Source organism: Rhinopithecus roxellana, chromosome 9 (assembly GCF_007565055.1).
Source record: "Rhinopithecus roxellana isolate Shanxi Qingling chromosome 9, ASM756505v1, whole genome shotgun sequence".
Classification (NCBI taxonomy): domain Eukaryota; kingdom Metazoa; phylum Chordata; class Mammalia; order Primates; family Cercopithecidae; genus Rhinopithecus; species Rhinopithecus roxellana.
Window position 1 is genome coordinate 136,223,764 of NC_044557.1, and position 27,488 is coordinate 136,251,251.

Here is a 27,488-nt window from a genome sequence, read left to right on the forward strand (position 1 = left end):
GCAAGCCTGGCACCCAGGCATCTGAATGTCCCGCCATTCTTTTTGTGGGGGGGGAGGGATCCAAGCGCTAAGAGCCCCTCTGCTGCCTGCCCTGATGGTGACAGCAGGTACCATCAAGTCTCCCTGGTGGTCACATTTTCTAGCCTTGCAGACAAGTTGACGAGCATCTCTGCAGGGCTGCAGCTGGTGCAGGGATCTGACTTGACGTAGTCCCTTACATCAGGGGAAAAAAGATAAGGTACAGTCACCTCTCACCTCAGTAAAGGGTGTCACGCTCCAGTGCCTTCCAGTGAGCAGGCATCTTGACATTTTGTGTGATGGGACTTGTTCATGATGAAATGTGCTGCTGCCCTCTGGATGAGAAAGGCCACACGCGAGCCAGGGAGGCCTTCCCCATTGTGAGTGAAGGACTGAAAGGCTTGGTGGCAGGACAACCAAAGGGGTAGGGGGGTCGGGGTGGGGGCACAAAGGGGGCCAGTCATGAATGTTTGTAGAAAATAAATTAAAGAAGTAAATCTTGGTATTGAGTCAACAGATTGGTGCTTCTAGGTACTGTGATGATGAGAGTGTGAGATTAGAAAGGCCCGCTGAAATCAACCGTGCATCTGCAGACAGGGGACCACTAGGTACTCACTGCAAAGGATGGAATAGCTTGAGCCAGGGGTTTGAGAACCAGCATGGGCAACACAGGGAGACCTCAGCTCTACAAAAAAATAAATCAGCTGGGTGTGATGGTGTGCACCTGTAGTTCCAGCTACTTGGGAGGCTGAGGCAGGAGGATCATATGAACCCAAAAGTTGGAGGTTGCAGTGAGCCGAGATAGTACCACTGCACTCCAGCTTGGGTGACAGAGGGAGACCTTATCTCAAAAGCAAACAAACAAACAAAAATAATAAAAAAAAATTCAAGTAGATCCATATTGAAATGGAAAGATGCTTGCTTTACATCTTGTAGAGTAAAAAAGCAGCAACATGTACAATATGACTCTTTTATGTAAAACTGATTGCATGTCTGTGTGTGTCTGTGTGTGCAGAGAGATGGCTGGAAGGACATTCATCACAATGTTAGCCACGGCTGGCATTGATGGTGGGATTTCAGGTTATTTTGTGCTTTTCTGTCTCATTTCCATTTGTTATAATAAGCATATATAATTTTTAGAGCCCCCAAGCGCTATTTTCATTTAAATGAAAAGAGCAGACTCTTTCTGTACTTTGCATTATCTCTTAAGGAAATCATCCACTTCCACTCCCGCCAGTTGGAACTGCTGGGATGCTGATAATAGGGCTTCTCTCACAGGCTGCCGTGAGGGTGAAATTCACATCTGAAGGCACAGGCTCGGTGCCCAGGTCTAACATAAGCTGACTGGAAACGCTTTCCTCTAAAAGAGGAAGAGTGGGGCTGGGTGGGGTGGGAAGGGCTGAGTCACTGACTCGGTCTCGAAGCCTGCATCTTAGTATTTAGTGGCTGAGACCAGGGCCGCTGCACTGGGCCACGCCAGGGTCCTATTCAGAGTATAGTATACACGATCCCCAGATATTTGGGGAATGGCACTGTGACTGCACCTGGGTGCCACAGTGGCTTCCTGTGATGCCAGGCTCAGAGGTGAAGACACCAGCCTGCCTTCCTTACTTAAGTAATGGAGACAAGGTCAGACGCGGTGGCTCACGCCTGTAATCCCAACACTTTGGGAGGCTGAGGAGGAAGGATCACTCGAGCCCAGGAGTTCAAGACCAGCTTGGGCAACACAACAAGGCCCCTCCCGCCTCTATAAAAAATAAAAAAATTAGCTGGGTGTAGCGGTGCATGCCTGTAGTCCCAGCCACTTGAGAGACTGAGGTGGGAGGAGTGCTTGGGCCTGGGAGTTTGCACGGCTACAGGGACCCATGACTATGCCACTGCACTCCAGCCTGGACAACAGAGTGAGATCCTGTTTCAAAAACAAAAAAAAAGTAGTGGAGACTATTCACCTTACCTTATTGACCTTGAGGACGGCGGGGGTTGGAGGGATTTCCCAAGATGAAGAAGGTGAAAGGACCTGAGGCAGAGTCCAGGGCCTGGTGGAGGCTCAACAAATCGTCCTTTGTTCTCCTGAATGACGAGAAATTTTCCAGGTGGACAAGGGGGGAATTAGGCTTGTAGAGACAAAGGAGATAAAGCTGCACATCTGGGTAACGGCAATGAAGGCAGGATAGAGAAAAGCAGCCGAGTGGCAACTTTTTCCCAGGCATGGATTTGTCTACATTAAAATAGGTTTCTTGAAACATCATTTTTGGAAATGCCTTCACAGAATGAAACACAAACGTATTGCTGGTGTACACAACTCCAATATATAGAAGGGTGTCCCCTCCCCATCCCAACCCCTGCCACAAATGGCTGCCAGACTCCCTAGGTGGACACAGCCACCAGCTCACACAGGGATCGGCAATGCGTGCTGATACTGGACACCTTTCCGGGAAGCCACTCCAAAGACAGCAGCATTTCAAAATGCTTTTTGCTGTTGCAATCTCACCTAGGATCTTGGCCCTCAAGGAATGGATTTGACAGTGTGCAACCCTAGACTTGTGTGAATAAAATAGACCAGAGGAGAAGGAGATAGGGTCTTGGAGCATTAGAGATACTATTCTTCTGACATGGGCTTCTAAGAAAAACTTAGATTGTAGCAAAGAATCAGAAATTCTGTTGTCAGCAGAGAATCTCCCTCATTGAAGAAAAAAAATGGGTGGATGATTGCACTTGTTAGATATTAGCAATCAAAGCTAGTGCTTCTATAGTACGCTTCCTGTTCTAAGAACCCTGCATACATGGGCTTCTGTAGTCCTCACTCCCATTTTACAGATGAAGAAACTTTGCAGGGTTGACTTGCCCAAGGTCACACATCAGCAGAGAAGGCACTTCACTGGGGGCAGCAACAACTATCGGTGTTATGTCCTGGTTTATGCAGTGTCTCTCAAATGCCACATCTGATTCCTACGCTTGCCCCGAGCGACACATGTTGACAAATAGGGAAATGGTAGCTCAGAAACAGGGAGGGGCCTTGCTCAAAGCTTCATGGTTAATGAGGAAACCAGGTTTTCAGATTCCAGATCTTGTGGTTTTTTTTTTTTGTTTTTTTGTTTTTGGTAAACTCAGGGGTCTGTGAGTTCTTTAGGAACAAGATTTTCTGTTTTTAATGTGATAATCTTGAAAACAAAAAAGTGAAAAACCCATTGGCAATGAAAATTTGCAATCTGAAAGACGTTTTAGGGGAACAGGCGTTGGTTTTTGAGTTGTCTTTGCGGTACTTTTGGGTCTGCAGAGATGGAAAATGGAAAAGGGGTTTGCTTGTTCCCAAATGGAACAATGAGTTTTACCAGGCCCTTTCACTTGGTGATAATGTATTTTAAAAATCTCATTGTCTGTTCAAATTTATTTCAGTCTGTTTTTGATATGACTTGAATTAAAAAAAGAAGAAGAAAAAAAAACCCTTCAGGTGATGTCCCAGAAGTTGAGCTAAAAGCAGAGCTTTCTGGGTTGGAGGTGGTTGCTAAGGAGTCCTTCAGTTCAGGTGGGATCAGGCTGCAGCTGTGATGGTTTCACACCGAGGCCAGCAGGATCATGCCCAACTGAGCTTTCTTATGAAGTGGCCCCACAGGCCTCAGAGCGGCCAGACCAGCCGGACAGTGGAGGCGCCAAGCACCATCCGTGCCGGAACAAGCCCTGGCAGTCACAAGAGAAGCGGAAGCTTCTGGTGGCAGAGGGAAGCAGGTGCTCTGACACCCGGGGGAAGCTCCCCAACTGCTGCCAATTGGCACAGGCCACAAGATACGGCAAGGCAGGCCAGGGATGAGCTAGAAAGAGGGATTCTCGTGAATCCTGAGATAAGGCTGACAGCCATCAGAAAGGTGCAAGTTCCTGCCATTTCGTTTCAAATTCCCTAAATTGTCATCTTTTGAAGTGAACTTTCCATGTGCAGGCCTTTTTACCATTTCACAAAAGCCCTTCTTGTAAGTTATGTGTGTTGATCCATTTGGGCACCTAGCACAGATGAGAAGGTCGAGGCCCAGAGACTTTGCGCTCCAGGGCTGTGCGGCTGGTTCTGTCTCCAGCAACACAGCTCTGACAGCCAGCGAGAGTATGCTTTATTAGTTTTATTTTTATAGGGTAAAAAAGCATAATTGAGAAGTAGCTAAGTCCCTGAACGACACTCATGGAAAGCCATGGTAGTTCCACAGTGAGCCCGTAACAAAGCCACTGCCATTTGCCTCGTAGCAGTTTAATGAAATGGCAAACAGCACCCAGGAGGAAATGAACAGTGCCATAGGTTGGAAACTGAAACCTGCACATTCGTGGCACATGTCACTGCATTTACAGGGAGAGAAAAAAAAAACCACATGACTCTCCTTTGTATGTTAAGGACTTTTTATTTTCAGGCCCTTTCAGAGGAATCAATTCCTTTAAACCTTTGTAAAATGCCACAGGAGCCAAGGTTAAGCAATGCTCTTAACTTAGGAACTGACCCTCTCCAGGCAGAGTCTCCAAAGTAGATTACCTCGAAATCTCAAAGAGGCAGTTCTACAAGAGGAGCCTTTGAAGAAGCCAATCCTGTTTTCCATTGTTTTGCTTTCACACAAGTTGAACTTGAACTCTTACCTTTCTCCATTTATAACAACCAAAATCCACCTTAAAAAATTAAAGGCTGGGTGCGGTGGCTCATGCCTGTAATCCCAGCATTTAGGGAGGCCGAGGTGGATGGATCACCTGAGGTCAGGAGTTCGAGACCAGCCTGACCAATATGGTGAAACCCCATCTCTACTAAAAATAGAAAAATTAGCCAGGTGCAGTGGTGGGTGCCTGTAATCCCAGCTACTCGGGAGGCTGAGGATGCAGTGAGATCGCGCCACTGCACTCCAGCTTGGGTGACAGGGCAAGACTCTCTCAAAAAAAAAAAAAGATTGCAAGTAATGGCTTCTGTGGAAGCAAATCTTGATTTAGGGGCACACAATCTCAGACTCCACCCACTCGGGATAGACAAACAGGAAAGCCAGACGCTCTCTGGGGACCACACTTGTGGCTGCCCACACTGCTCTGTAGTTGCCAAGAGGGTGGGAAGTAGAGACAACAAAGAACGTGAAATGAAGCTCTTTGTCATCGCCGTCTCGGATGGTGGACTCCCGCCTGGGAGAGGCTGGTGGCCGGCTGCTGCCAGCTCACTCCCCCACAACTGCAATTCCTCTTTCCCCGTCACAGTGCTATTTCTAAATCAGCACTGTAATCAGAATGATTTCCATGAAAACAAAAGCTCATTTTCCTAACTTGCGCTCCAATGCGTATGTCGTTAAAGGCCTGAGATCAGAGTCTGGTGGTTTTCCTGTTTCAACCTGACTTTCTGTCCCTAGGGTATATAAATAACCTACTCCTAAGTTTGCTCCTCGAATGACAATCAGTTTTATTTCATGAGTTATGGTGTCCAAATGAGTTAATTTGCTTTTGTCACCGTCTGAGTCAAAATAGGCCACCTGCAGGCCTCATGCAAAATTTAGAAACTGGATAGATGATTTAAGCCTCAAAAATGCAAATGATTTTTTTTGGGTGCACACAGGAGAGGACGGATCTGGGGTGTGGTCAGCAGATGACCAGCCATGGCCTTGAAGGCAGTTTCCAGTCTCTGCAGCTGCGGGATGAGGGTGAAGTCCCCTATTTGCTCTGCTCAGCCTCTCTGTTGAGTATTTAAGAAATCCTGATTCTCCGTGTTCTGCCAGGGAGGATACTGCAGAAAGGTGGACTGGTGTGGCCATTATTTCAGCATCTTCACCATGTACGGGCCTTGTAATCTGTAGCCGATCTTTCTATAATAATTCCTGGTGCCAACCCCTGCAGAAAAATTGAAGTAAAAAAAGGAGCATTCACTTTAGTAATTCTCAAAAGTCTGCATGTGCTTCCCTCAGCCTTTTACCCTTCCCCCACACAGAGACCAAATTCTCTCCCACATAAAATCTCAGTTTAATAAGTTTGGAACATTATTACTTTGAATTCAGGCTGCATTAAAATACAGAAACTGCTAAGTGGAGAGAAGTTAGTCTCTTTCCCTGATTTTTAACATAAGCTTAGGGTATGTGACACACACACTCACAGGCAATAGCAAATGTGCTCACCCGTATGTTGGAGCCTGTGTATTCACTATCCTACAGGCAGCACCAAGCACTACCTTAGGTGTTACAGGTGAACGAGAAGAGATGAGGCCAAACGATGGATGGCTTCCCAGAAGTTTTAAAGAGAGAAGAGTGGGGGGGAAAGATGGAATCTCCACTCAAGTAGCGAAGGTATCTTCACCCAGTAGTGAAGGTACACTTGTGGCTACTGTAAGAAGTTGTTCTTCTTACAGAAGTTGTTGGGAGTATACAAGGCCTAACAGGAAAAAGTGTTTTCCTCATTAGCTTGTGTCAAAGAAGCAGGTTTGCTGGAATGGCCCTGGCTCATGAAGTGTGGTCTGTGAAGAGAAGTGTAGGTTTTCCACACTAAGCAACTGTCCAGTTCTCTGTTGACACCAACTGGGTGTTCTACAATTTAACTCAATTTGAATACTACCTACTCTGTTGAGCACAAAGCCCCCTAGTTCCAAGCTCAGTCCAGATACTACCCCGCAACTTCAGACACCAATTGCAAGCAGAGGGTCCGCAGGTTGCCTACAACTGCTGTCTGACTGGGCTACAAATAGAGGGTTCCTACAAGCCCCTCTTCAGATTTGATAATTTGTCATAATGGCTTATAGAGCTCAGGGCAACATTTACTTACGTTTACCAGTTTATTCCAGGATATGATAAAAGACACAAGTGAACGGCCAGGTGAAGAGGCACACAGGGTGAGGTCTGGGAGGGTCCTGAGCACAGGACTGTCTGTCCCCACTGTGCTGGGGTGCACCATGCTCCCAGAAAGTGGATGTGTTTGCCAAAATGAAAAGTTCTCTGAACGCCATCTTTTAGGGATTTTATGGAGTTTCACCGTGTAGGTATGATCAATTACTAACTCCATTTCCAGCCCCCTTCCCTCCCTGGAGGATGAAGGATGGGGCTGAAAGTCCAACCCTCTCATCATAGCTTGATCTTTCTGGTGACAGGTCCCCACCCAGAAGCTCACCAAGAGTCACCATATTAGAACAAAAGATGCCCCTTGAACCCCTACAGCTCAGGAAATTATAAGGGTTTTAGAAGCTCTATGTCAGGAACCAGTAACAGAGACCAAATTTTATTTTTTATGATGTCTCAGCATTCAAGGAACATGAACTAGTTGAAGTTGGTACGAAAGGTCCATTACCCCTGCATATTGGACCCGTTCCTCAAAGAGCCCGGCTGTCTGTATGTGGGAGTGAGACAGCTGAGGCTGGGCGGGGAGAGCTATCAGCAGCACCTGCCGCAGGCACTCCCTCGCTCCCTCTCTGCATGTCCCTGCACTGGGCTTTGGAGAAGTGCATCTCCTGATTCTTCTCTAGCTCGCTGGCTGCTCCTCAGTCTCCTTTGCTGGTTCCTCCTCGTATCCCTAACTGAAATCACTGCAATATGCAGTTCTTCTGTGCACATGCTTCCTGTGACACTGAGCATAAACCTGCATATACACTGGCAACCCCTAAATCTGTCACTCAGGGCCTCAGTTCGTCCACAGGTGCTGCACAACCCACCTGAATGTCTAAATCGGCATGGGAGGTGTAGCAAGTCAAAAACCCAACTCCTGGTGCCCTGCCCCTACAAGCTCCCTCCCTCAGGAAGCTCCGTCTCTATAAATGGCCACTCCACTGCCAGTTGTTCAGGCCAACTGATTCCCATCTTTCTGTCAAATTCCAAATCAAGAGACTTGAAGAAAATGAAAGAGGAAGGCCTGAGGCTACAGGGGTGGGGACAGGATTCTAGGGAGCAGGAAAAACAAACGTGAAAGCCCTGAGATGGGCGTGCGTTCGTCCTTACTCAAGGAACAAGGAGGCACCATCATGCAGGTCTCCTAAGGAATCTGGCTTTTATTCTGAGTGGGATGGAAGAATGAGAGGATGCTGGTCAAAGGAGGGACACGATCTGACTGCTGCTTTGAGAACAGAATGAAGGCTCCAGGAGGGCAGGGGTTTTGTTCTGTTCACTGTAGAGCTGCCAGTACCCAGAGCGATGCCTGGCACATGTGAGGTACATGGTGAATATTTGCTCACTGAATGGATATGTGACCGAGGGCAGAAACAGGGACACCAGGTAGGAATCGATGACAATAATCCAGGTGGGAGATGGTGGTGGCTCAGGCTGAGTCACAGTGGTGAAAAGCAGCCGGAGCCTGGGCACATGTGGAAGGCAGAGCGAAAAGAATCTGCCGATGGATGTGGGGTGTGACAGGCCAAGGTGACTCCAAGGTATTTAGCCTGAGTAAAGGAAGAGTCTGGAGAAATAAGAGCCACTGTTGCCTGGGAGTGAGGAGACGGTGGGAAGAGCTGCAAGGGGAATCAGGAGGGGGGCTCCAGTCAGGCTGCATGTGGAATGGCTGCTAGACATTCATGCCAAGATGCTGAACACTGATTTTGGAAGCGTTTCTTGTTCTTAAAGAGATACAGGGAGTGCTATGGGTTAGGTATTTGTCTGCTCTGAAACTCATGTTGAAACTTAATCCCTATTACTGAGAGGTGGGGCTATGACGAGGTGACTAGAGTGTGAGGGCTCTGCTCTCATGAAAGGATTCATCTATTCATGGACTAATAGGATAATGAGTTCTGGTGGTTTTACAACAAGAGGAACAGGGTCCTGAGGCTGGCATATGCAGCCCTGCCACTGCGTGATGCCATGTGCTACCCTGTGCCACCGCAGGACTCCACAGAAAGTCCCCACCCTCAGGAAGGCCCTCACAAGATCCAGCCCTTCGACCCTGGACTTTTCAGCCTCCAAAACTGTAAGAAATAAGTTCCTTTTCAGGTATTCTGTTAAAAGCAATTGAAAATGGATTTAGAGAGGGATGTTCTCTTTTCCTGGATGTTGCTTTGCAAGGTAATTTTGGACTGGGGCAGTTGTCTTGCAAGGGGCTGAAGTGGCTGATGCAGAGTGAGAAGGCATAGCCACCTGGCTTCTTTTGGAAACTGTTGAACCCTAAATTAACCAGTCCCAAAGCTTCTCTATATATTTCTTATGAAATATTTTCCATTTGGTTTAAGCCATTTTGAGGATATTTTTGATTTTAAGTATACAGCTCGGTGTTGCTAAATACATTCACATTGTGGTACAACCATCACCCATCCATCTCCAGAACTCTTTATCTTGTAAAGCTGAAACTCCGTACTCACTAAACACCAACCCTACTCCCCCTCTTCCAGCCCCTGACAACCCCCATTCTACTTTGTGTCTGCATGAATTTGACTCCTGTAGATACCACATGGAAGTGGAATCATGCAGTATTTGTCCTTTTATAACCAGCTTATTTCACTTAGCACAGTGTCTTCAAGGTTCATGCATGTTGGGTACAAGCCACTGAGCTGAGTTTTCTGTGACTTGTAACTAAAAATATCATAACTGACAAGTAAGCTCGAGGACAGGAAGAGAAAAACAAACGAGGGCAAGCCACTATTTAAAATCAGAATTCAGAGTAATTCTGAACACACTGCTCTCCTGCTTAGAATCACTAATGATATGTCCCAAGATAAAGTTCAAATTCCTTAGCCTGATCCACAAAGTCTTTCCTGCCCAGACTCTTGGACTTTAGTTCCTGGCACAGTTGACTAGGTCCAGAATCAGCACCTGGCGTCCCCACCCAGGCTCAGCCACTGCCTCTGGGCGCTTCCCTCAGCAGCCGCCCACTCTGTCTACAAGGGCACTCCCAGCCACCCTCCCACTCATCCCCAAGGTCCCACCAGGAGACCTTTGCAGATACTTCCCCTATCTACAAAGCCAGAATTCACAGCACCCTCTCTCCAGGCTGGCTGTGTGCCTTAATTAGAGTTCCATTGTTTTAGTAATCACACTGCACAGGTCTGTCTCCCTCCCTAGGATGTCAGCTCTTTAAAGTCAATGGCTTCTATCATCAGTGTCTGGCATATAAGCAAGATGCAATAAATGTTTGCAGATCTCTCATATGCTGGTCAGCTATTCTTATGTTGTGTATATACAAAGAAATGTGTTCCTGGAGGATGTATGTGGGAAAAAAAAAAAAAAAAGGCTCTCTGTTGAGTGTTGGGTAATGGAATGATTCAATGTACAAGAGCTAAACGGCAGGACGACTACTTAACCTAGGTACAAATTTCCTACCTTGTTAGCTGAGAGATTAAGAGGCACCTTCCTGACTTATATTATTATCTCTATTTAACAAAAACTGCCCCAAATCTTTTAGAAATATTTCTGGCTTTTTATATTTCTATTTTACTTTTACAAAACAGATACTATTTTCCATGGACTTAAAACAATGTATCTTGAAGAATGTCAAACACACAAAAGTGCAGAAGACAGTGCACTGAACCTCCCTGCACCCATCACTCAGCTTTAGCAGGGACAATTCACCCAGGAGACCTCTTTTTTTTTTTTTTTTTTGCGATGGAGTCTTATTGCCCAGGCTGGAGTGCAATGGCACGGTCTTGGCTCACTGCAACCTCCGCCTCCCACCCAGGAGACTTCTAAGCTTCGAGCTTTCTACTCACGTGAACTTAGAAAACATCTCTAACATTTCCTTTTGGTTCTGCTCAGCTCAGTTCTTGGAGACATGTTTAGTTTTGCTCTTTTATATGTCCTCTGTCAAATGAAAATGATGGCCTAATTTTCAGAAGGAAGATGTGTAATTGTTGGTTCAAGAGCTTCACTTCCAAAAATATGCATCAACCTATATTTGTCTACCATAAATGGCTGCAGAGGTGAGAGACAAGAGTTCCTTACATCTAACACTCGACCAGACAGTCCTTGGATAACCAGAAAGTTCAACAATCAAGAGTGCCCTGATTTCTTAGGCATGCTGGTTGAAAGAGCTGCTTTACTGGGGTACATCTAAGCATTTCTCATCATGATTCCCATGGAGCTATAGGCTCCTTGGGCCTTCTACTTTTTCCTTTCTATAGGAGGTGTGCCCTAGAAACGATTACCACCTTGGGCAGGGGCACTCAGGCCTCACGATGGGCCTTTTGGAGGAAAGCTGTGTATTGAAGCTCTTGTCCTTATTTTCAATAAGACGCGGCAGGCCTGAGATGGCGAGCTTAGCCCTGAGATGGAACACTGTCTCCGGGTCCTCTGAGAAGTGCTGGCATCCAGGGGAGGGAGCTTCACCTCTAGCCAGTCTGGACTCTAACCTCTGCTCACCTAAAGAGCTAAATTTCTTTCTGCCTCTTGTTTTTTGAAAGAAAAATTTCCTCCTGTTTCTATAACCTGCAGAACAGGTTGGGAAAGGCATTAGCCCTGCACTTAACTACCAGGGTTGGGGTGAGGGCCTTGCTCTGCTCTGATCCCCTCTCCATGTTCAGCAGGGCTCCCAGAAAGTCCTCTGTCATAGTAACTTTCCTTTTGTTAGCCAGCCAAGAAAAAGCAATCATCCTTCAGAGCTGACGTCAGCCACCCTCCTGGACTGACGTGCAGGCTGCCTGGACTGTCTCCGAGTCCTCAGCCTAACTGCTCTGCCTCCCCTAGAGAAGAGGCGCCCACAGGCTGTATGAGGAGCCAAGTGCTCCCCTGGGATGGGGAATGAGCAGGAATTCACTCCATGCAGCAGCCTCAGGGTGCCCTGCTACAGAGCCAGCATTAAGAACAGCAGGAGTGGGGAGAGTCCAAATGCAGACTTTGTTTTGTAGCACTTGGAAGGCCAACAGGGTAGATCATCTGAGCTCAGGAGTTCGAGACCAGCCTGGGCAACATGGCAAAACCCTGTCTCTACTGAAAATACAAAAAATTAGCTGGGTGTGGTGGTGAGTGCCTGTAATCCCAGCTACTCGGGAGGCTGAGGTGTGAGAATTGCTTGAACCCAGGAGGCAGAGGTTGCAGTGAGCTGAGATCGTGCCACTGCTCTCCAGCCTGGGGGACACAGTGAGATTCTGTCTCAAGAAAGAACGGCAGGAGTTGGGGGAGTCCAAACACTGGCTTTGTTTTATCCTCCCAAGTTCTCTCATCTACACCCTGAGCTTTCCTACATGACCTTTTTCCTACTCTGTAGGCAGGATAAATATTTTTATCTTCCCCACTCTACCAGCAATGATGATGACATGAGTTAGGTGAAAAAAGAATACCTTGCAAAGTGCCTAGAGTGAACAGCTTCTGTGGTGGCCTCCCCTCTGCCTCTGCCCCAGGACATCCACCCCCTTTGGGAGAAGAAAACAAGCCTGCTTATTTGTACATGAGTTTTACTATATATAAGTTATTAAAATGACTTCCACTGCACACTTTAGATCAATTACAGATAGACCCATGGAAAGGGGTTACATTAAAGGCAGAGGACACTGCTTGCTCTGGGATGGGCTGAGAGGAGTAGTCATTCAGCACTCAGCAGGAAAGCCCCTCTCCCAAGGATGACCTCTGGCTACTGCTCCAAGGCGGGCTGGCAAGAGCCCCTGGCCTCCCTGTGAATCTCCAACCCGGAGGAGACCCAGGGGTACAGCGTCTCTCTGATCCTTTTCTGAACCAAATGTCCTCAAGCCCCTCATGATGAGAAAGAAATCCTCTGCTTTGATTCCATGTCCCTCTCCAAAAGATACACACCATGTGGCTTAATCTGCTAACTTGAAGGATTTGGGAAAGGGGGGAATCACAGGCAATGCATATGCTGGAGCCTGGGCCCCTGGCTACAGGAGCACGCTCATCCTGGGCTGCTCAATGCTCTTTAGTAAAAATGGGAAATCAAATCACACAACTTTAGACTAACCAAAGGCCAAAAACAAAACAACAAAACAAAACAACAACAACAAAAAAATGCGGGGGTGGGGGTCAACAAACCCAGATGTGTTTTTTTTGTTTCTCTGTTTTTGAGACAAAGTCTCACTCTTGTCACCCAGGCTGGAATGCAATGGCGCAATCTCAGCTCACTGCAACCTCTGCCTCCCAGGTTCAAAGGATTCTCCTGGCTCAGCCTCCAGAGTACCTGGGATTACAGGCACCTGCCACCATGCCCAGCTAATTTTTGTATTTTTAGTGAAGACGGGGTTTCAACATGTTGGCCAGGCTGGTCTCGCTCTCCTGACCTCAGGTGATTCACGCGCCTCGGCCTCCCAACATGCTGGGATTACAGGCGCGAGCCACTGTGCCTGGCCACAAATCCAGATGTTTACTTAAATTCTGCTGTGATTCTATTTGAGAGAGAAATTGTAGGGGAAAGAGTGGGGAGATGGAGTAAGCCAGTCTGTGTGGTACTTGAGTTTGTTGAAAACCAACTCTTTGTTCCTCCAAGTTACTGCAGCCTTTTGTTCTAAGGGGATAAATGCAATACCAGAGTAATGTCTTTGGACACTAAAAATAAGTACACCTTTCCTCTAAAAGGGAAAATAAATCACAAATCAAGAGCAGGAAATGAACTTAAGTGCTACCTAGCTTGTGATTCTAATTCCATCTCAAAACAAACAAACAAACAAAAAAAACCACTTGGTAGAAGTTAGAGGGAGATTTAAATACCTGCCAGGCATTGGATTGCTAGAGGCTCTCCATGCACTAATTTCTTTACAATGTAACAAGATTGCAATTATTGTCCTAGGAGAAAGGTGAGTTTCAGAATGGGTCATAACTCAAGGCCACAGGATAGGGAAGTAGAACTGTAACTGAGACCCAGCCTGCCCGACCCCATGGCCCAGAGCGTTTCTAATGCGCCTGGCACCTATGTGATGGGGTAGGCCCACCCAACTCCCCCGACTCTGGTCTTGGACCTTGAGTCAGAGTGAGTAAGCACATCCCTTCTTTTCTGGTAAAGAAAGGACTTGCCATTTGTCTTAATCACCTCACCTCCTGTATCTGTGTCCAGTTTTTCAATATCCTTTGACAACTCATTAGATGAGATAAACATGGTGGTTATTTCCATTTTTAACAATATGGCTTAGGAGGAAACTGAAGAATAAATCACAGAAAAGGGTCTGATAACAGGCAATAAGAAACTTTGTAAACAGATTCAGCTTACAAATGTGAGAATGGGAAGGGGGAAACTTTTCAGTAACAACTTGGTAAAGTGCAGTCACCATTTCTAAAACGACAAGCACTACAACACAGAGTTTGGAGGAAAACAACAAAGAAGGCTCAATGATGGAAGCTAGAGCAGGGCAGAAGAATCAGGAGTATTTAAGCTTAGCGAACAGATGACTTCAGGCTTGATTATGGCAGAGAAAATTAAGAGGAACGCTCCAGCCAAAGACAATGAAAATACTGGGACAAAATTTAAAATGTTTCTGCTAGGAAAATATCAGAGACTGTTAAGAGCTCTTAATTGTCAGGTCGAGAATAAGGAGAAAATGTGAGCTTCCAGAAGGGAGTAGAAGTGTTTGTGTCTCAGGGTGTGTGATCTAGGAAGGGCAGCTGAGATACCGGGGGCGTGGGGGCGGTGTCTTGTGGCCACCAGAAACAGAGAAGCAGTCATAAGACTCCCCCAGCGCCCTGCTGTTTAGGAGGTGTGGAAGCAACTCTGCCTCTCAGTTGCTTCCACACCTCGAGGAGGCTTGAAGAGATGGAACATGGGTCTGAATTCAGAGCCTGGCACAGACAGGGACCCAAGCATAGCACCCTCTCTTCTGGATTGTATTCTGAAAGGCTCTGAATTGGGAGGAGGGACTGGTGTGGTGGGGATAGGAATCTTCTAGATAAACTACAGTCTTGGTCCTAGACAACTATAACTCTGAGATGCCTGGCTAAAGGAAACAGGTCTTCCTTGGAGGAAGCGAGCGTCACCTAGGTCTTCAAGTATTCCCGAAAGCAAATTCTCATATCAAATGCCCAGCAAATGATGAGGTGCACTTCGAGACAGGACATGACAAGAAATAGCAGAGACTCCAGATGTAACATCACTAGACACAGACTGCAAACAGGTATGCTTACTATGTTCAATGTCTGAAAACAACTGGAAACATTAAAACATGACATCACAGAATGGAAAAAGATACCAGAAATTTAGGAAATGTTCAAGTGTGGGACCAATGCATCAATGGATGGGTCTAGCAGATCAGACAGAGCTAAACCAGTAACCTGAAAGATTAAGTCAGAAGAAATGATGGACAACAAAGCAACATTGGTGCGGAAGAGGGTATTAGACACAGTGGATATAATAAATAGGTCTAAAATATGTTTAATTGGAGTCCTAGGAAGAGAGGTGAGGGAGAATGGGAAAGAATCAATATGCATGTGTTAGAGGCTGCAAATCACACAGAACTGATTTTAAAACCCAGTTCACTGATTAAAGAAGTCTAAAGAAGCCCAAACGGGAAATTCATACCTAGAAATATCCTAGTAAAACTAGAGAAAAACCAAGACAGTGAAGACAGTCTGAAAGAATAAAAATAATATATTTATGAAAAAAAACTACAGAAGTAGCCTGAGGGAATATCCTCAAAGACAGCTGATTTCTTACCTGCAACATTAAAAGCCAGAAAACATGGGAAAGATAGATACAAAGTACTGAAAGAAAATACCTGCAAACCCAGAATTCTATACCTGGTAAAGACGACCTTTAAGACAAGGGTCCCCAACCGCCAGGCCACACAACATTTACAGCCACTCCCCATTGCTCACGTTACTGCCTGACGAGTGGTAACCACCTCCCGTCAGATCAGCAGTGGCATTAGATTCTCAAAGGAGCACAAATCCTACTGTGAACTATGCATGCGAGGGACCTAGGTTGTGTGTTCCTTATAAGAATCTAATGCCTGATGATCTGTCACTGCCTCCCACCATCCCCAGATGGGACTGCTGAGTTGCAGGAAAATAAGCTTGGAGCTCCCACTGATTCATATAATTATTTCATTATATATTACAATGTAATAACAGAAATAAAGTGCACAATAAATGTAACACACTTGAATCCTGAAACCATCACCCCAACCCCTTTACTATCAGTGGAAAAACTGTCTTCCACAAAACCAGTCCCTGGTGCCAAAAAGGCTGGGGACCACTGCTTTAATAATAATGCAAAATAAAGACATTTGTATACAATCAAAACTGGAAGAACAACTTACTACCAACAGATAATAAATTCATAATAAAGGTATAAAGAAAACAAGGTGTGCAAACTACCGAAATATCTATCCATCAACAGTAAAACAGCTAAGCTGACATGGAATCCTACATGTCAATGAAAATGAAGAAAATACTTTAAAGATAATAGCAAAGATAGAAGAGCAAAGAAAGTGGTAAATATACAGTTGCCCTTGGTATATGTGGTGGGCTGGTTCCAGGACCACCTACCAAACTCTGCACATGTCTTGCAGTTAGCCTTGCAGAAGCTGCATCTATGAAATGTCAGCTTTCTGTATACGCAGGTTTCACAGCCCACAAATACTGTGTTTTCAATCTGTGTTTGGTTGAAAGAAATTCGAGTATAAGTGGACCTGTGTTGTTTAAGGGTCAATTTTATCAGTAAATCTAAGTGAATACTAACCGTACATAATAATAATATCTTGGGGATTTTAGAAAAACTTGTACAGACATGTGCACACAGCAACTTCAGAAAGAGGATCTCCAAATGGCCAGTAAACACATGAAAAGGTAGTCAAAATCATCAGTTATCAGGTAACGCAAATTAAAACCACAAAGAAATGCCACTCATTTATCAGCATGGAACAACTGAAACTCATACATTTCCTGTAATAGTGAAAAATTGTAGAAGCACTTTAGAAAGCCACTTGGCAGAATCCTCAGCTAAATCTATGTACTCTCTACAACCCAGCAACTCCACTCTTAGGTGTACATTCTACAGAAATATGTCCTTATGTGTCCCAAAATACATACACAAGAATATTCGTAAGTCTAACCTGGAAACCTAGCAAGAGTTAAGACAGATAAATTGTGAACTATCAGCATAATGGAATCCCATATATCAATGAAAAGGAATGAAATGCTGCTACTACAACATTGGCTCAATCTCACAGCAATGTTGAGCAAAAGTAACCAGAACAAAAATATGCAACAACAAAACTAGACTATGTAGTTAAGGGATACAAACTTAGGAAGAAAATACCAAAAAAGTTAGGATACTGGGAAGGAAGAGGGAGGGGCCAACAGAGGCACTTCTTGGATGCTGGTTGTTGACCTGAGTGGGGGTTATAGAGTGCTATGGTCTGAATGTGTATCCCCCACAAAATTCATATGTTGAAACTTAATCCCCAATGCAATAGTATTAAGAGGTGAGGTCTTTGGGTGACAATTAGGTCACAAGGCCTCTAGAACTATGAGAAATTTCTCATTTATAAATTACCCAGTTTTGTTATAGCAGCCTGAGTGAGCTAAGACATACAGGTGTTATTTAACATTTTATAAACTCTGCTATTTGTTACAGCTTCCAGTAAACTTTTAAAATGAAAAAGAAGGCAAGATTAAATAATCTCAACTATGTGACTGCTTAAATGGGGAATGAAATCAATTCTTCAAGTCTATGGAAAAACAAGTGAGCCAGGGTTGTGATTCCAACTGGACAAAGAACGAACATGGAATTATTAATGTGATTTAATAGAAGAAGAAATAATGAAGTTTAATTGATCAAGTATTTGCTCAGTATGTACTAGGAGCCTGGAAATTGAAGAGTTTTATCTCTTGGAATTCCTTAAGAAAAACCTTGGCTTAATAATCATGTCTGAAGCAGGAAAATGAATCAGTTATTACAGGCGCATTCTTGTTTTTTGATGCTTACTTGTTAGGACACAGGCCACCCTTCACTGCCAGTAATGTGTTCTTAGATGGAATTAAAATTGAGGCCACATCATATTCTCATAGCCAAACTTGTAAATCTATCCTTTAAAGCTTAAATTTCTGCTTTGATTAGATGCAAAACATTCAGTTGATTTATGATGGTTTAATTATAAGAAATCAGTGAAATAAAAACAAATTAAACTGTTTTAATTGCTTTTGGGTTCAATTAATCAACTATTGCCTACTTGATATGTCTACCAACATTAAAACAAGGAAATATATTCATTAGTTTCATTCACTTGTTATTGAAATGAGACTTTATTATTTCTCATTGATCCCCTGCCAGGATGGCAATATTTTACTCTTCAACAATGCACACTGATATGAAAGTTGGGAAAAGGTTTTTATCCTGAATGTTTGAAAATGAACCAATTAACTATACGACCCTAAACCTTTCAGAATTTTTTCCCCATTCTATTAAAATCATACAAAGGTTACCCATGAATAATCTTAGTTCTTCAAATTGGTTATTGCAACTAACACAGTACACATTATTCTCCATCACTGTGGAAATACAGAGTATCTCAAGAGAGTCTCCTACTCAGCAACCTAAAGGTTCTTCTACACATTTTGAAAAGACTACCAAGATAAGAACAAAGAAAAAAACCAGGTAATTTACAAAGGTTTTTTTTAATACACAAACTTTTTAAATTACAAACTGTAATTTATCTATTTACAGAATCTAAATAGATACTACCATGGTAACTTACAGTTGAGTGATGCTGGTGGGTTATCTTATAGCTTTAGAAAGTTTTTTTCTTTCAGGGAGTTTGGCCCATGATGTGACATAGGATGGCCCACAATCATCTGATTCAAAAATAGAGTGTCTCTGTTCCTATCAGTGCAGGATGTTTGCTATGTCACACATCATTCTCACTTCTTTACTCATGTCAGACTATACTATCTTATAAATTGGTAGGAAGAGGGACCCCTTCTATTTATAGTCTCTTTAAATACAGACTTCAAAAGGGAAAATGGCAAGGTAGGAATTTTTAGAGATTCATCCTTCTGCTAAAACGATTAAGCTGGAAAAAAATAATTGGAACCAACTGTTTTGGAATGCTGGAATTTGATAAGATTTATAGAAACTAGGGGAGTGTTTGGTGAGGGGAGAGGCTGTAAAACTTCACTCAGGGAAGAGCATGCTCAAGCCATCAACCATCCCCCGATTCCTTAGCTCCACCGTAGCCACAGGAATGGTAACTTATTTTCCTGGAGCAGCTGGCTGGAACTGGAGTGGGCAATAAGGACCTAGTCCTCCAAAAATTTGGGGCTGTGTATTATGTTCACTTTGGAGGTTCCTGGAAGGACCAGTGCAGACCCTTGTCTTTGTTTTGACCCCATCTCGCTTCCTTCGTGGAGTGTATCAAAAGATTTGAAGAGATACATATCCTTTTTATTTGAACCAGACATTTAAGAAAATCCCTCTCAGGTCACAGGCTGATCATAGAGATAAGAACAGGAATTTCAGTGACTACACACACAATGAAGAACACAGACTTTGCAAAAATAGTTTGGCAAAGTCACTAGACAGGGCCAGGTGCAGTGGCTCCTGCCTGTAATCCTAGCACTTTGGGAGGCCGAGGCGGGTAGATCACTTGAGGTCAGGAGTTTGAGACTAGCTTGGTCAACAGGGTGAAACCCCGTCTCTAATAAAAATACAAAAAAATTAGCCAGATGTGGTGGCATGTGCCTGTAATCCCAGCTACTCGGGAGGCTGATGCAGGAGAATAGCTTGAACGCAGGAGGCGGAGGTTGCAGTGAGCTGAGATCATGCCACTGTACTCCAGCCTGGGTGACAGAGCGAGACTGACTCCATCTCAAGAAAAAAAAAAAAAGTCACTAGACAAATGCATGATTACAGACCTCAAAAGCAATTCCTCAGAAAGAGAAGAATGATTTCCAGAGTTACCACATTACACTAATTGTGTAGTTCTCAGTAGTTCAATATAAAATTTTAAAGCATACAAAGAACAGGGAAGAATGGCTCATTCACAGAAAAAAAGAATTTAACAGAAATTATTCCTGAGGAAATCCAGATATTGAGATTACTACTCAGACATTAAATCAACTGCATTAAATATGCCTAAGGAGTTACAAGAAACCATGGAAAAAGAAAGGATATCAGGGGGATACTATTAAAAAGAAGGAATGTCAATAGACAGGAATTATATTAAAAAATAGAAATTCTGGTACAGAGATGTATGATAGTAAAAATAAAAAATTCACTAGAGGTGTTCAATGGCAGTTATGAGGAGGCAGCAGACAGAATCAGTGAACTTTAAGATAACGCAATTAAATTTATCTAGTCTGAGGAGCAGAAAGAAAAAATGTAGAAAAATAAAAGACCTGCGGGATACCATCAAGCATACCAATATATGCCTCACTGGAGTCTCAGAGGGAGATGAGAGACATAAAGGGTAAAAAAAATATTTAAAGAAATGGCTGAATGCTTCCCAAATTTGATGAAAGACATGAATCTATACATTCAAGAAGCTCAGCAAATTCCAAGCAGGATAGACTCAAAGAGATCCACAATGATCACAATATGAGTCAAACTGTTGAAAACCTGAGAGAATCTTGAAAGCAGCAAGAGGGAAATGAGTCATCACATACAAGGAATTCTCAATTAGACTAGAAACTATGGAGGTCAGAGGCAATGGGATGGCACATTTAAAGTGCTGGCTGAAAGAAAAAAGTAAACCTGCCAATCATAAATTCTATATTCAACAAAACTATCCTTCAAGGATAAAAGAGAAATTAGTACATTCCCAGATTAAGAAAAGCTAAAGAAGCTTATTACTACTAGACCTGCCCTATAAGAAATGCTAAAGGAAGTCATTCAACCTTAAATGGAAGAATAGGCAGTAACTTGGAACCATATGAAGAAATAAAGAACACTAATAAAGATAATTACATAGGTAAACATAAAAGCTAATATTATTGCACTTTTGGTTTGTAACTCCTCTTTTCTTCCTATATTATTTGAAGGAAAATTCATTAAATAATAATTTTAAGTCTAGGTTAATGGATATCTAAGTATAAAGATGTAATCTGTGACAATAACAATACAAAGGGGGAGGGACAGAGATGTATAGGAGCAGAGTATTTGCATTAAAACTAAGTTGGTATTATTCAAACTGAGTGACTGGAGGCTTAAAATGTTAATTATGATCCCCAAGGTAACCGCTAAGAAAACAACTAATAACCAAAAGAGTCATAGAGTGACTACATTATCAGACAAAACAAATTTTAAGTCAAAACAGGTTACAAGAGACAGAAGACCATTATATGGTGACAAATGTTCAATTATCAGGAAGATTTATACAATTACCAACATATATGCACCTAACAACAGAGCTCTAAAATATATGAAGCAAAACTTGACAGGACTTAAGGGAGAAATAAATAGTTCTACATTAAGACTTGGATACTTCAATATCCACTTTCAACAATTAATTTAAAAATTAAGATAAAAGATCAATAAGGAAAGAGAAAACTAGAACAACACTTTAAACCACTTAAATCTAACAGACATATATAGAACATGCTACCACTAATAGCAGAATGTACATTTTCCACAAGTGCACATGGAACATTTTCCAGGATAGATCATATGTCAGGTCAAGAAAACATGTCTTAATAAATTTAAAAAGAACTGAAATTATACAAAATGCCTTTTCTGATCACAAAGAAATGAAACTAGAATAACAGATGGAAACTGGAAAACTCATAAATATGCAGAACTTAACACATTCTTAACCAATGGGCTAAAGAAGAAATCACAAGGAAAATTGGAAAACACCTATAGCAAATGAAAGACAAAATGCAACATTCCAAAACTTACAGGATGCAGCAAAAACAGTGCTCGGAGGGAAACTTATAGCTGTAAATGCTCACATTAAAAAAGCAGATACAAATGATCACATTTGGGATTTTAAAAGCAGATATATCTGAAATCAGTAACCTACTCTACACTTTAAGGAACTAGAGGGGAAAAAAAAAGAGCAAACAAAACCCAATGCTAGCAGAAGGAAGAAAAGAATAGATTAGAGTGAAGATAGAGAATTTTTAAAAAAGATTCAGGCACTGGTGGTTCATGCCTGCAATACCAGCACTTTGGGAGGCTGAGGTGGGCGGATCATGAGGTCAGATCGAGACAATCCTGGCTAACAAGGTGAAACCCTGTCTCTACTAAAAAAAAAAAAAAAAAAAAAAAAAAAAAAAAATTAGCCAGGCGTGGTGGCGGGTGCCTGTAGTTCCAGCTACTCCAAAGGCTGAGGCAGGAGAATGGTGTGAACCCAGAAGGCGGAGCTTGTAGTGAGCTGAGATCACGCCACTGCACTCCAGCCTGGGTGACAAAGTGAGACTCCGTCTCAGTAAAAAAAAAAAAAAAAAAAAAAAAAGAGAATAAATAAAAAAAGTAAAAACCGAAAGTTCATTCTTTGAAAAGATCAACTAGCAATGTTTACCTTAGATTGGGTTAAAAAAGAGAAGACTCAAATCACAAAAACAGAAATAAAGAGGGGGCATAACTACTTACTGTACAGAAATAAGAATTCTGTAAGAAAATACTGTGAACAACTATATGCCAACATGTTGGATAACCTAGATGAAACAAATTTCTAGAAACATATACAAACGGACTCATAAACAGAAAGTCTACATAAATCTGTAACAAGAAACTGAATCAGTAATAAAAAATGTCCCAATAAGAAAAAGCCCAAAATCAGATGGCTTTACTGGTAAATTCTATCAAACAATTGAAAAATTAATACTGACCCTTCTCAAATACTTGCAAAAAACTGAAGAGGAAGGACACTTTATAATTCATTTTATAAAGCCAGCATTACTCTGTTGGCCAGATAAAGACACTACAAAGAAAACTTTAGACCATCATCCCCTTAAGAATACAGATGCCAAACTCCTCAACAAAATACTAGCAAACTGAATTCAGCAGCATATTAAAAGGATTATATACCACAACCAAGTGGGATTTATCCCTGGAATGCAAGGATAGTTCAACACACAAAAATCAATGTAATACACCATAACAGAATTAAGCGGGGGGAAAAAATCATACAATCAGCTCAAATGCAGAAAAAGCATTTGACAAAACCCACAACCCATTCATGATAAAAACACCCAATAAATTAGCATAGAAGGGAACTCCCTTAACATTGTAAAGGCCATATGTGAAAAACTCACAGATAATAATATCATGCTCAATGGTGAAAAACAGAAACCTCTCCCCCTAAGATCAGAAGCCAGATAAGGTTGCCCATTTTCACCACCGTACTTAAAGGTTCTAGTCAGAGGAATTAGGCAAGAATAAGAAATAAAAGGCACCCAAATTGGATAGGAATAAGTAAAACTATCTCTATTCAAGATGACATGATCTTATATGTAGCCAATGCTAAAGAATCCACACACATACAAAATTATTGGAGCTAATAAATCTAGCAAAATTGCATAACACAAAATCAATATGCAAGAAAAATCAGTTTATTTCTATATGCTAATAATGAACAATTCAAAAACAAAAATTTAAAAATCTCACAATAGCATCAAAAGAATAAAATATCTTGGAATACATTTAAGCAAGGAGGTGCAAGACTGGCACATTGAAAACTACAAAACATTGCTAAAAGAAATTAAAGAAGACTAAATAAATGGAAGGCTATCCTGTGTTCATGGCCTGGAAAACTTAACATTGTTAGATGATGATACCATCCAAAGCCATATAACAATTCAATGCAATCCCTATCAAAATCCCAATGGTTACTTTTGCTGAAATAAAAACAGCCATGTGAAAAATAACATGGAATTTCAAGGAACCCAGGATTGCCAAAAACAATCTTGAAAAAGAAGCACAAAGGTGGAGACTTATACTTCCCAATTACTACAAAGCTACAGTGATTCAAACAGTATAGTACTGATGTAAAGATGGACATATAGGCCAGCAAAATAGAACTGAGAGCCCAGAAATAAACTTTCACTTCTCTTTTCGACTGATTTCTGACAAGCATGTCAACAGCATTCAATGGGGAAAGAAAAGTCTCTTCACAAGTGTGCTAGAAAAACTGGATATCCACATGCAAAAGAATTAAATTAGACTCTTATATCATATACAAAAATGAACTCAAAATAGGTCAAAGATCTAAATTTGAGAGCTACAACTTTATATAAAGCCCTTCGAAGAAAACATAGAGGAAAATCTTCATGTCCTTGACTTTGGCAATGGTTTTTTAAATATAACACCAAAGACACAAAAAACAAAAGATAGATAAACTGGACTTCATTAAAATTACAAACTTTTGTGCATCAAAGGAAAGTAGCAAAAAAGTGAAAAGGCAACCCACAGAATGGAAGAAAACATTTGCAAATCACATATTTTATGAAGGTCTAATATTCAGAAAATATGAAGAACTCGTACAACTCAACAACAAAAAGACAAACAATCCAGTTAAAAAAGGGGCAACAGACCCGAACAGACATCTCTCTAAAGAAGATAAAAATGACAAAGACATTCAACATCAGTAATCATTATGGAAATATAAGTCAAACCTCCCACAGAATGCCACTAGGATGGCTATAAAAAAAAAAAAAAGAAAAATCTTAAGTGTTGGCAAAGATGTAGAGAAACTGAAATCCTTGTGCACTGTGGCCACCATGGGAATGAAAAACAGGGTAGTTACTGTGGAAAATAGTTTGGTGTTTCCTCAAAAAGTTAAATATAGAGTTATACAATTTGACTTAGTAATTATACTTCTGGGTGTATGTGCAAAAGAAATGAAAGCAGAACTCAAACAGGTATTTGTCCACCCTGCAATATTATTGACAATAGCCAAAAGGTGGAAACAACCAAAATGTCTATTGGACTGATGGATGATAAGCAAAATGTAGTATATATATGTAATGGAATATTATTGTGCCATAACAAGGAAGCAAATTCTGAGACATGCTACAGCACGGATGAGCACTGAAGACATCATGGTAAGTGAAATAACCCAGACATAAAAGAACAGATATTCTATGATTCCATTTCACAGAGACAGAAAATAGATTAGAGGACTGTGGGGGGAACTGGGAGTTACTAGCTTAATGGGTTCACAGTTTGTTTAGGGTGTTAAAAATTTTAGAAATAACGGTGATGGTCATACAGCACTGCAAATGTAAATAATACCACTGATTTATACACTTAAAAATGGTTAAAATGGCAAATTCTGCTTTACATATGATTTATCAACTCCCCAAATGAAAAAAGTTTTCTTACAGTGCATAAAATTTCTCCATGTGTTTGTAGGGGGAGAATAAATATCTAAGGGCAGGAAAGTTCCAGAGGCAAACCATGTATCAGCCCAAAAACAGGCTTCTATGTTCCATCATCTGGAAGAAAAATATAAATGGCCAGCATGTGCACCTAAGGCATCAGGTATAAAATAGGGTTGCAAGGGGAAACAGAGAGGCATGTCCTCATGGAAGAGAGATGGCACACAAAGGGTCAGGTGCAGGCTGAGTTTTGTTGGACCTGCCAAGCTCTGCCTAGGAAAGCGTGAGGTGTGATTGTGTTGCCATGCCTGACTATCTGAAAATCTGATACTAGGGTTGGGACAAGAACTCTTGAATTTAGGTCTACCCAAAGGGTCTATCTTTGGAAAAGGCATTAGAGGTACTGGATGCCTACTAATCACAAAGCAATGGAGATGTATTCCACCACTACAGTTGACAGCATCCAAAGATGGCTGCCTTCTCCCTTACAGAGATATAATTCACTTCCTTTCCCCTTAAATCTGGCCTGGCCCAGTGACTCCAACCAACAGAACAGGGTAGAAGATACACTGTGGTAGGCGGTCTCTAAAATGACTCCCAAAGTTCACTGCCTAGGGTATTCACAGACTTGTGTAATTCCTTCCCTCTGAGGGTGAGCTGGACTCATTAACACTCTTCTGAGATTAGGTTATAAAAATACCATGGCTGCCATCTTGCATGGGCTTGCTCCCTCTCTGATCACTCCCACTGAGAGAGCAAGCTGTCACATCATGTGACAAGCAGCCCTACAAAGGGGCCCACGAAGCATGGCGAGGAACCACAGCCCCAAGACAAATAGCTTGTGAGGAACCGATGCCTGCCAAAAACTGCACAGTGAACTTGGGAGGGGATCCTTCAGCTGCAATGGACTCTTGAGATGATTATGGCCCCAGCTGACACCTTGACTGCAGCCTTGTGAGAGATGTTGAGCCAGAGGCACCCAGCTCAGTCACTCTCAGATTCCTGATCTACAGAAACCATGAGATAAGAAATGTTTGTTGTTTCAGCCACTAAGTTTTTGGATAATTTATTACACAATGACAGATAACTAATATAGACATTCTAGGACTTCTAAGACCAGGCCTTTGCTCCTTCCTCTTAGAACCCAAGCCATTGTGCTATTAAGAAGCCCAAGCCACGTGGAGCAGACACGTGGACAAGAACCAAGCTGCTCATGTGGACAGCCCCAGTCAGAACGGAAACTTCAGACACACCATCCCAGCCAACTGACTGCCATTTAAGCCACCCCAGCTGAGGCCCTTGTCATCACAGAACAGAGATCACCTCTATACCCTGCTGAATTTCTGACCCACAGAATCATTAAGCAAATAAAATGGTTGTTGTTTGAAGCCACTAAAATTTGGGGTGGTATGTTATATAGTAATAACCAGAACAAACACTAATTATTAGGATTTGCAGTGAGGCAACAGATCACACATGTAGAGATCTGGGGCATGTGGACTGCTTTACTGAACCCCAGCAATTTATTCATGAATGGTGGACAAGTGGACAGTGGTCTGCTTAGGGACTAGAGGATGGGGTGCATAAGGAAATGATCCCATGGCCACAAACTACAATTCTAAGTCTAACAGGCACTGTCTTAGAAATGTGAGTTGTTGGTCAGAGACAACAGCTTAAGCCAGGCCAACTAAAGAATAAGATATTCCTTGCATGTGTTCTGTTGGAATCAGAAATCTCTAAACTAAAAGGCTCCACAAAACTAGTATCTTGGTTGCTGCTAAGGAAGGCAGCACCAATATTTTCCAGCATTATTCAGTAATACCTGTTCACCCAAAGAAGAACCTGCCAAATCCCTGCCTCTAACAGATCTAAAATAGAAAAGCTTTATCAAATTGAGTGAATTAAGGCAATGACAAATATTTAGAGAAAAGAACAGTACTATTCATATTAAAGTTACATTGATAAGAAATCAACATTGCAACAAAATATTAAAACAGACTTTCTGAGAGACAGCTAGTAGTGAGTAGTGTAGGGCAGGCTGCTTGTGGAGAGGGCTTGCTTCCTCAGAAAAAAGCCTGTGAAGTGTCTAATTTTAAATAAAGGTAGTCATTCATCTCAAAGCTCCCAGACCTTTCAGGAATGTTATTAGGAATCACATGATATAACCCTATTCCTCCAAAGCAAAAGCATAAGACCATCATTCCCTATATCCATAAACTAAGAGGAACAAGAATGGGAGAAAGTCTACAAATGTGTTGTGTGTCTACACTGGCAAGGCTGGACTTCAAGATCTCAATGTGCACACTCTGAAACGTAAGAGGATGGACTGCATGAACCTGGGATTAGCAACGGCATTTGCCAAATGCTGTTCTTCAAATGCCAATC

General features: G+C 42.4%; 1 protein-coding gene across 1 annotated transcript in view; it reads right to left on the bottom strand.

Annotated features, from left to right (window-relative positions):
• Positions 1-5,400: 5,400 nt before the first annotated feature.
• Positions 5,401-27,488, bottom strand: part of ELP3 (elongator acetyltransferase complex subunit 3) — a 110,438-nt gene continuing 88,350 nt past the window's right edge. The window contains exon 15 of the mRNA XM_010370919.2: positions 5,401-5,850. Coding sequence (XP_010369221.1) covers positions 5,774-5,850 — 77 coding nt within the window. The 3' untranslated portion in view covers positions 5,401-5,773. The remainder of the gene's footprint in view (positions 5,851-27,488) is intronic.